This window comes from Opisthorchis viverrini (genome assembly GCF_000715545.1).
Source record: "Opisthorchis viverrini unplaced genomic scaffold opera_v5_66, whole genome shotgun sequence".
Classification (NCBI taxonomy): Eukaryota; Metazoa; Platyhelminthes; class Trematoda; order Opisthorchiida; family Opisthorchiidae; genus Opisthorchis; species Opisthorchis viverrini.
The window spans coordinates 1,553,012-1,563,375 of record NW_008751723.1 but is presented as its reverse complement, the minus strand read 5'-3'; the positions used below and the strand labels follow the sequence as shown (position 1 = coordinate 1,563,375).

General features: G+C 43.7%; 1 protein-coding gene across 1 annotated transcript; it reads left to right on the top strand.

Moving 5' to 3' along the window:
- Positions 1 to 327: 327 nt before the first annotated feature.
- T265_13451 (hypothetical protein) lies at positions 328 to 9,956 on the top strand (the record flags this gene model as incomplete). Its single annotated transcript, XM_009168906.1, has 6 exons — positions 328 to 530; positions 1,073 to 1,258; positions 2,496 to 3,021; positions 7,394 to 7,609; positions 8,703 to 8,936; positions 9,871 to 9,956. Coding segments are annotated over 6 exons (1,449 nt in total), but the record flags the coding sequence as incomplete, so codon positions are not given.
- Between the last annotated feature and the right edge of the window lie 408 nt (positions 9,957 to 10,364).

Below are 10,364 nucleotides of genomic sequence, written 5' to 3'. Positions count from 1 at the left end.
AGGCAGTTATGACAGTCACTTTGGTGGTCTCTGTGGCAAGGGATGAAATTAAGGAGCACTTTGTACAGGGGGAATAGGAGACGGATGAGCTCCATCGTCGAACAAAGTCTATTGAATGAAATTTAGGGAGCAGGAACAGCAGTGTGTCAAAAAACGTGAAAATCGAACTGCTCATCGGCGACCTGAGATAATGTAGAGTTTCAACACTTATACTCGCAAGAAACCAACACTCGTAACGGTGGTCCTAAAGACACAGTATGTGAACATGTCGGTCCTCAGTTGTGCTCGTCATTCTCTAATCAGGCATTTCTTCACTGCTTTAGCGCATGGATAGCGGTGTCTTCCTGAGATCTTTGACTGCTTTTGGTGCGAACGATGGGGTACTGTACTCAGCAGAACTGCAAGGCCTTCGTGAACAACTGGCATCGGCAAGGGCCAGTGCAGTTCGACAAAGATGGCGTGTGTTTGCTGGATTTGCTTTGGCTCGGCACCTTCGATGTAAATTGATGAATATTCCAGTCCGACCAAAGGTACTAATCACGTAGTCACTTAGAGTTTTCCCTTATAATCATTTAACTATCTTGTATCTATGACAAATGCCTAGTTACGAATACTTGGATTACTCGGGCTGTGGTACCTATTTCCTGGCTGCTACGATATTCGAGAAATCGCGATACATGTATATTTGTAATGCACTACCCATAAGGTTGCTTGGAACAGTTGCCTTGAAACATCACAAACGAGAGATTCAGCTGGGTTCTAGGTGAGTCTCTCGAAAAACCAATTTAGTTTGCAAATGAGTGTATACTCTACATGTACTTGTTTTTCTTCCACTCTAGTTTGTCATAATAATGTATCAGACGTCGTTCCATATTTTTTCCTATCCGAAATTCACTCGGATTCTTTCGCATTAGTAACATCCAGTTATATTTTGAAAGCTTTCGTTTTTCGTAGACTGTTTTAGAGGTGAACTCCAACGCCCATCTTTTTCAGTTTTGTAGGCCATGGTGTGCGAAGCTAGTAGTTGTTGTGCAGACATGCTTTAATGCCATCTATATTGCATTTTGCACAGGCTTCCGAGCCGGAGTCGATCAACGCTGGCATGCGTGTATATCGAGACCTTCAAACCCGTAATTCGGTATTTTCCACCAACTCTTCAACTGCAAGTGGACACACCCGAGAGATGCAGGCTTTACGAAGACAACTTGTCGAGCAGGAAGAATTAACCGCAGTGGTCAGGCAAGCAGCCACTAAGGAGGTTAGTCCCTAAGCGTGTCACCTTTTCATCGGAAATCACACGGTAAAATACGAACAAATCGGCCTCTGTGGTGGTCCTTAAGCTGGTTTCCTACTAATATGTGAACATTTTAGTTGACTTGTAACGCTTGCCCATCATGTTTAAACGCTTCGGTGGGTAATCCGTCATTTTTACGAACCCTCCTGATTTGCACCTGCAAAAGTGCTGTTTAGAGTTCGTTGGAGCGTGGTGCATATAATTCTTTGTACCTCTTGGTATTTTGTGCATTTTTTCTACTCGATTTCCGATGAGTAGTTGAGCATTATAGTAACGTGCGTCTTCCAGACAGTATATCTTCTGATTTTTAGGCCAACCCGGATGTCTTAAAGAAGTTTCAGTTACTGCGTTTTGTATGTGTTCTAAAGATGGCGATTTGCTTACGGCTAGGTCTCCTCAGGGTGTTTCTTACACTATTTACTCTGGGGCTAACTTTACGTTGACAATATTTATCATGCCTTCTGCTGTTCTGATCACAGTGAACACTATCTGGAGTTGAGCTTTTTCTGACGAACATTTTCAGAATCTTTAGGTACATATGATTTTGTCGCAGATTTCATTTCAGCAATAATTGTCAGCCTTTTCTTTTCTGTTAAACTGTTGGGTGAGGTTATTGTTTTTCTCCCTGAATGAGTTAGTTTTTTTTAAAGCTGCTTTCGAATTCCAAGAGAGCTATCTATTTTCGCTCATTTTGGAACCTCGACTCTCACTTTTTGGTTGGCCTGAACCTGGTTTGGCGTCATTCCATTCTCGACGCTGCAGAAGCCTTTTGATTTCGATAATCAGTATGTGCGTTGAAGACCAACTTCGCCGGGATTGTATTCCTATTCATCAAATGATGAGCACCTTATTTCTACCGAGCAGCATACACGAAGCAGTAGTATATGCTTAGGTTTAGTTGTTATCACGGCTATTCCATGCAATGACATCCCTGAATAGCTTGCTTTGTTAGAACACGCCAGTGTGTCGCTCCACAGGGGGTTAATTGGATGTAGTAACTCACAAAGCCGTAAGGCCAGTGTGATCGCAAGGAGAATGCATGTCTTATTGTCAATAGCGATTAAAATAATGGTTAAAGTTTGATCGTAAACGTTCATTCAGTGTGCCTCGGTTTTTCTTGTTAGCTTAGTTTATTTTTATCTTAGCTGAAAAGTCTTCTGCAGTAACCTGTCCTTTTCAAATTTTGACATCTTGCAAACAGATTGAACGACTTCAAGCTCTTTTGGCAAAGGAATCTGGTGATCATGCTGCAAGTGTGTGCGAAATGGAAAGCCAATACGAACGAACAATCGCACAACTGCGGACTGATTTAAGTCACAGTCAGCAAGCAGTCTCAGTCTTGTCCAAACGATACGCCGAATTGAAACGCACTTGCAAAAAGCTTAATTTTCAGTTGACTGATCTGCGGGCTCGCGAGAATGAAAGCCTCATGATGATGATTCAGGTCACGGACAAATATACTTTTCTCAATGGCCACAAACAAATGGTTTTGGATCGCCTCCATGAGTTGGAGACCAAACTTGCCTGGGCTTCTTCGTCATCGTCTTCTCCTAACGAAGAAAATGCTGATATCGATAGGTTTTTGGCAATTCAAAGTCGTGCCAGCGGATTGGATATACGGACCAGACAAGTTGAAGACCGACTGGGTGCATTGGAGAACAAACTGGAGGCGACGGTTCATCTACTTGAGAAAGCATTTACTTTGCTGAATGAGTCCAACCAAGACGGTATGTTTCATGCGTGTTTAGACGTTTGCATGTCGCAGCCAGTTATGGTGCCCATTCGAAAACAGGATCTCTACCAAGAAATAGTTGAACAAATGCCTAAAGGAAGGTGGTTCTGACAAGAAAATCCCTAACTCTTGAACCACAGAGGATAATTCATTGGCCTGTCTCATCTGAATAAGAGTTTCAGTAATCTTGCATAGTGCAGCATTTTTTGCGCAGTATTGGTACTACGTTCACCTGATGATCATGACTACTTTCCTAAGTCGGCAATTAAAAAGTAAGGTTGTAATGACCCTATTTCATCCTGGATTCGTTTCGGGCCCAGCCTCCAACTCTGCAATACCACGAAGCAGGAACTCATCTTATCTTTCATTTCTCCCAGTTGAAAGGGGCATCATAGTCCCACTGCTGTCGATAATTCATTTTCCATCTCCTACGTTAGTAGGCGCTAAGCTTTGCAAACATAAAACAACAGCTGTTTGAATTTTTTGTTCGTTTTCTCTCGCAGGGTAAGTTGTGGGGGAGGTCAGAAAACTACTGTTGCTGTTACAGATATCATTTTTTGACTCTTTTCGTTTATGATGACTGCTCTTTCCGGTTTGCACCTGAAGCCTAGCTTCGCTATACCTCCGTGCCCAAGTTAGGGTAACTAAATAAGGTTTCATTAAGAAGCATCGTAGCACTTCATTTCTATCATAATTAGTTTTGGAATGGGGATGTTAATCTGACCCAACAGACAATGAGGTGTGATACCTCCAAGGTACTAATAAGTACAGAGAGCTCAAAGGGCAACTGATGAACGAGATTACTGAAGTACATGTTTGGGTTAACAGAAATTTCAGTTTGGGTTAGATATGTCAGCAGTTTTCCTGGAGCAGATATAAGTAAGGACATGCTACACCGTGGGTTTAGCCCCACGGTAGTTTTTAGTCCCCCAATTATTACAGTGACATGTTTGCAGGTGGCGCTCAATTGCTACTCGACCGTTTGCCCTCGTCAGCGAACACGACCGCATCCATCGATTTCACCCTCTTCGTCAATACATTGTATTATCACTCGGTCTGTATCCTTGTGTTTACGCAATCTCCAGAGCGACGACGTCAAATAGCACAAGGTTCTGAGGAACGAACTATTCCCACTGTGCTAGCGATCTTTTGGACTGATTAGCTCTGCGCTGTTATCTCGAGGTGCCGGCCTTGTACTTTAAGGTTGATTCCTAAGCACCCATGTGAAAATACTGGATGTTGATCTTGCATCCTTAAAGCAGCATAACTGAATCGCGTAGATCTGAAGGGCATGAGAACTCCGTTCATCTTGATGTTACAGTATACGGCTTTGAGTATAGTTTCCGAATCAACCGCGCAACCTCAAAAGACCTCTATCCTTCAGGTACTGATATCGTAAAGATGGCTGATTATGGTGGCCGATTGCATTTCTGCTGTCATCAAGGTATCTGATAGATGGAAAAGGGACCTGATGAAATTGTGGTCAGAAACAGAACTAGCCTTTTTTGGTAACCAACCTAGTTCGCGACACACCTGAAATGTGCCGAATATAGACGAAATCCATGTCATGCCGCCTTACTCAAGGCGAAGTTGTGGAACTCAAATTCCGGCTATGACGTTCTCGGACCTTGTTGGTGATCGGGATTCATGACCAGTGGCGGTTTCGGATATTCTCGGTGCCGACTCAAACTTTGCTAGAACGTTGCCTGGAGGTAAAATTAGCTTGATATCCTTGACTGTATTAAAATGTGTTCCAGCACTCGTCAGCGCGTCAAGCCGTAGTTAACAAGTGCTGTTTCAAGTGTGGTAAAGTGGGCTACTATTGTATGTTGAAGCATTAGGTGACGTTCACTAGTTACTAAAGTCTAAATGCCTCGCCTGTCGGGACAAAACAATGTCATCGCCGCGAAACGATTTCACAAGAACGGGATAGCCATATTTGCTGCTGCTTAAAAGGCTCATGTACCGATGGTCCGTCCCGCAGGAATGTCTGCAGAGGCTTTGGATGCCACTCGAGAGTGAATTCGTTTTGCAGCAAAATGTCTTTCGGGAAGTTTTTTAGTTCCTTGGTTTGAACAAGGTGTCTCCCCAGAGCATCAGTCTCGAGGGTTTTAACTGGTGACCAATTTTCCTTCGCAAACTTAGTCGTGTAATGAGAATTCAACTCAGTCGGTTGATACATCAAAGCCCGGATTTTTAGGTGTTTGGTGTCAAAGTCCCAACGTTCTTGCTAATATGGGTAGCTTTTGTCAGGGGTCTTCACAACCAAGTTAACACGCACCAATAAAGTAGTAGCGCAGGCCTGTCACCGTGTATCATGGTTCAAGCCGAGTTTTTGGCTCTAATGTGCGTGAAGGGAGTTGTTTGAGTGTCTGTATGTGTGCTGCGTGTGAACTGTTTGTTCCCCCGTTCCACACAGTAATCCTTCTCTGCAACTTCCTACCAGTTTCCAAGCTTTTACGAGCGTTAGCTCTTTGAATACCGAGCTGATGTGCGCCTCAATCTACCATGGTGCTTGTTTTTTCTCTACAGAGAAACTGTGACAGTGAGCCCTCGTTCCTCTGTTCCTGTATATAGTAAAGAGATCCAGTGAACTGGATTCCTCGTGGCTTGGAATCGCTGCTCGACTTCCAACAGTAACTATCGATTTGTAGTTCTCCTGCCCTTTGTTTATCTTAAGTCAGTTACCATAGGATCCTGATTGGTACGTAACACCTGAATATCTGGTGTGAAAAATGAGGCAACCTGTCCGTTCATGGGCGCGCAGCTCGAATATAATTATCCGAGCTACTAAAGCTTATAGAGTTCTTGCGGTTCCCTGCAGATTATACCCGTATATCTGTTAATGAGCACGATACTGCATAGAGTGAGGTAGGGGGTTTTCTCAAGGGAGCCACCCGCAAACCAGTGGAACTGTTTGTTCGGGACCGCCTCCAGCCTTTGCTCAAGCGAGTGTGACCCACAAGGCAGCAGGGGATTTTCGGTGAACGGCTGAATAGCACCCACCTTGGTTGTTGGACGACAATGTGATCCCAGTCTGTCTGGCCTAGACTGACAACTACTGGATCGTCAGTCAGTTTATATCGCCAGACACCCGCTTTCGACCTTCCACTTCAGTGATGCAGCGCCACGAAAAGGCACTCAATAGAACTTCTTCAACAGAGACCATATGGTTCCCCGTTTGTTGATCAGGTGGCTTTTGATCTGTTCACCCCGCTTGGGACTTGCAAGTCAACTGACTGCAATTCAGTCACCGAATTCCTTTTTTGCATTGGTACGGATTTATGGGTAACGCTCATGACACTAGACTTCGTGCTCGAACGTAGTTGGTGAATAGCCGTATGAAACCTGGAGAACAGTGAGAAGAAATGAAACAACCGTTGCCCGACGATCAACATAACCGTTTGAACCGGAACTAAATCCCCGCTCATTCTTTTTGGTCTGTCCTTGTGTGGTCACTATTAACCTTCGCTCGTAGCTTCTGCTCCCCGGTTGCTTTCTACTACTTTGGGCAGGTGAACACGTTTTCCCTTAGTTTGTGCCCTCGGGTGTCACATATGTCGTGTCTTCATAGCGGGTCTTGGTTTGTACCAATCGACTTTAAGAGTTCTGACTAGCATAACAGTACTCAACAGAACAATCAGTAAGAGACCGTGCCTTCGTTTTTCATCGCTTCTTCCTGTATTCCGAACAGTAATCTATCCTAGTAAGTCAGCATGACCGCATAATGAAATTTCATCTCAGCTGCTTAATGAAATCATTAGTAAATATTAACCCGTTGAAGTGTAACCAGATTCCATCGAATGCTGCATACAGTTATAGATAATCGACAGTGTCCGTGGAGCTTCGGACAATTCGCTGCGCTTCAGTGTGATGTAGGGAATGCTAAAATGTGGAAAGGAATAGTCTTTCCAGAGGTGCATCACCATACTCACTCAAGTGCCCTAACATCACGGGGAACCATCACCCCAACAACTCAACCAACGAGATTTCGGTTATAACAAGTCACCTCAGACGTTACCTGGCTAAAGCTCTAATACAGGTCCTAAAGTACCATTTGTTTTATTCAAGTCATACCATGTAAGGATGGTCAATTGACTCGGACAAAATGTTTGTCTTTGCGTGAAAACTAAGCGAATCTTCAGTGGGCTACAGCTTTCACATAGTTGCTACCACCTCCAAAGTTGCACTCCTTCATTATGTCTCTTCTTTGTCCATTTGTTGATCCTCAGCTTTTCGGTTATGTTTGGGTGCCCCACCATCTTTTTCCAGACTTTCTTGACCGCCTACCGTTAGATTTGTCAGTGGTGAATGTTGTTGCTAGTTATTACTTTTGAACTAATCAAACTTGGCATGTTATTCGCCAGCTCCCGATTTCAGCTGTCCCTTAAAGCCAACGACAGTATTCACGGATCCTGATGGAACTGGAATAGAAGAGAACAAAAGTGATTGCGCGGATCGTTCCACTTCATCCAACTGCTGTACTGCTGTCGAAGTTGAACTGCCACATTTGACTCAACCTGTGTGTAGTACTGACGAGGCCATCCATCTTGAACAGCCCGATTCCTCAGTGTCAGCTATGGGTGAGTACTCCTTTTTCAAACTGCCAGGTAAATGGGATACACTGATTCTCCATACATTACAACCTGCTGTATGGCAGTTTCATGCCAACGAGGGCGATCTGACTCTTCAGGGGGTACCGATCACGTTCAGAGAGTTCCGAACCGAGGTATTCTATCTTGTCGTAATCATCATATCATGTCCTCCAGCTGAGCAGTAGACAGACTGTGTTTACGTGCTGTTTGGCCGGCCCCGTTGGACCACACTGCACTGGTTTCTATCGGTCACAGATGTGCAATAACCTTACATGTATGACTTTTTCATTCCAGAAGAGCAGGAAATCCCATTATAAGAAGCGTTTCATCACCCGAACGTAACTGGAGTTCAGTTCACGGAATACACTCATGTGCAAGCAAATTTGTTTTTATTTTGAGAGACTCACCTGGAACCCGGCTGAATCTCTCGTTTATGATATTTTTAAGCAACTGAACGTGCTGCACCAGGCCTCCTCATGTTTTGGTTGTTACTATATTCGAGGTATCGCGATGCATGTATAAACGTAATACACTACTCATAGGGTTGCTGAAGAAGGATTTTCAGCAACCTTGTGAGTAGCGTATTACGTCTGTAGAATTTAGTTACTGTATACAGTGCGATCAGTTATATTCCCTTCTTTTTCAAGGAAGAATTCTCATCGAGGTAGTCTCTAGTATTCCACTGAGGTTCTTTCCATAACTTGGGCATGGCTGCATTCCCGACGAATCATACCTAATGTTGCATTAGATGCTGTTGATAAATTCTGTTAATAAGTTGACGGGCTTTTCAATTCCGCAGTGTGCTTGCTGTCGAACTTTTTTTCAGGCCGGTAGTGTCTTGTTTGGGTTTCGCTCATTGACCACGCGTGAATGTTCGAAGCAATCTTGCTTTCCCCTGGGGTGCTTTGGAGAATTTCTGCTTACTCGCCTTTTATTTACGTTAAAACAACTAGCACGATGGCTTTCCGTTATGATGACACCATGGTAATGTCCGTGAAGTTACTGACAACCATTAAGGAATGATTTCATTATATCGCCTTACTAATAAATGCACTACTGTCTGCTTTCCCGCCCGATTCAGATCCCTCGGAGTCTTCCTCTGAGGTTAGCTCTAGTGACTCACGGCACGATGGACCGAAGACGCTTTTTAGTGGACCTCACGCGCCTCGGTTTTGTCGGTATCAGTACACCACATATGAGCGGGAGCCAGTGCCACTGTTGAATCCGGTTGTACAATGTCGCCCCGTCTTTCACACTTTTTCAGGAGCTTCCGAATGGGTCTCTTCTAGCGAATTAGTTTGTGACAGCAGCTTTGGTATGTTTATCAGTCCTCTCAGTTACTCTGGCAATCTTAGACGTCTGTTGGTTTATCATAACGGCATAGTTATTTACAATCTTGTTACTACGGATATCACTGTAATCGCTCATTTCGCGTTTAACCGAACATCATTGTTTGTTTGCACTGGCTTTGGTTTGCTTCTGATTTTTCCAACATTGTTATCGCGATATTTCGTCTAGATGGCCTGTGCACGTAAAAGCAACACAGACTATCAAGTATACTCGTAGCCTCACATATACCACATTTTACCTATTTGACGTAGCTTAGGACACCAGAATTTGTCTTACCTTACTGTCCCTTAATCTGATTGTACTTACACTAGAGTGTAGCGGGAAATTCGTTCCTGAATGTTTGCCGATTAATATCAGAAACCCCCTGGAGATTCGTGGGATGCGCATAGTTGATGATTCTCAACAAAGCTGAGACACTATCCCTCGATTTTTCAGTACAGATATACTTCACTTACGGGACGGAACCTCATTTGGGGAGCCCTAAATCTCCTCCACTGTTGATGAGTAACCTCAGACATCCTATACTGCCGAGCGACCTTGAGATTTATTTTATTGTGTAGACAGGTGGATTTTTCTATGGAGAACGAATTTTTGATGTTTCTCAGGTGTATGGCTCATTGAGTTGAGACCGAAGAATGGGTCTATACGTGTTTTTGTTGAAAGAAATAGTGGACAATATCCACCAGAATTGTGTATTCAGTTGATACCCTGTTGCACAGTGCCACTTCGTAGATGAGCTCCACTTTTTAGCTTTCCACTGGTTGTTCGTGAGCTTTCCCAGTTATTTGACTTCCTATTGACTTCCTATCCCTTTGCTTTATTCTGTTTATGGATGAGTCTGTGAAAGTCTATTTAATTGTATTTTCGTTTCTGTTTTACTTCCTTACTTTTTATTTTAGTAAAATTGGATGAAAGAATGCCCCAAAATATTTTGGGACGGCTTCAAGGGATGAAATATGGCTCGGAAAACAAGGTATGTCCGTGATTTCTAGCTGTGCTAGTGTACCTAACTTAAGATAGTCCCGTTTTCAGCCAGCGCTTTTAGATGTCAATCTGTTTCTCAATCGCAACCGTTTTTTGAGTTCGGCGGTTTTGGGAACAAATTATTTTCAGAAAGAATCCTCACAACTTAGAGCCTCATTGCGATCGTCTCTCAACAGTGCACAACTTTTCCCAGACCCATGTGACCGTACTGCAGTGTTCGTTACTGCACGTTTTCTCGTACTGCATCGAAGGTCATTGTAGTTGGCTACCAAACCAACAGAGATGCATTCAATCGCCTCATTACTATATCCTTTGGAGTACCTTTGAATTGAATCGATGGGGATTGGGTACGCAAGCGTGTCCTGTGTGAATCAGTGGCTTCACATGTTTCGGTGGATGAGTCCTCAGA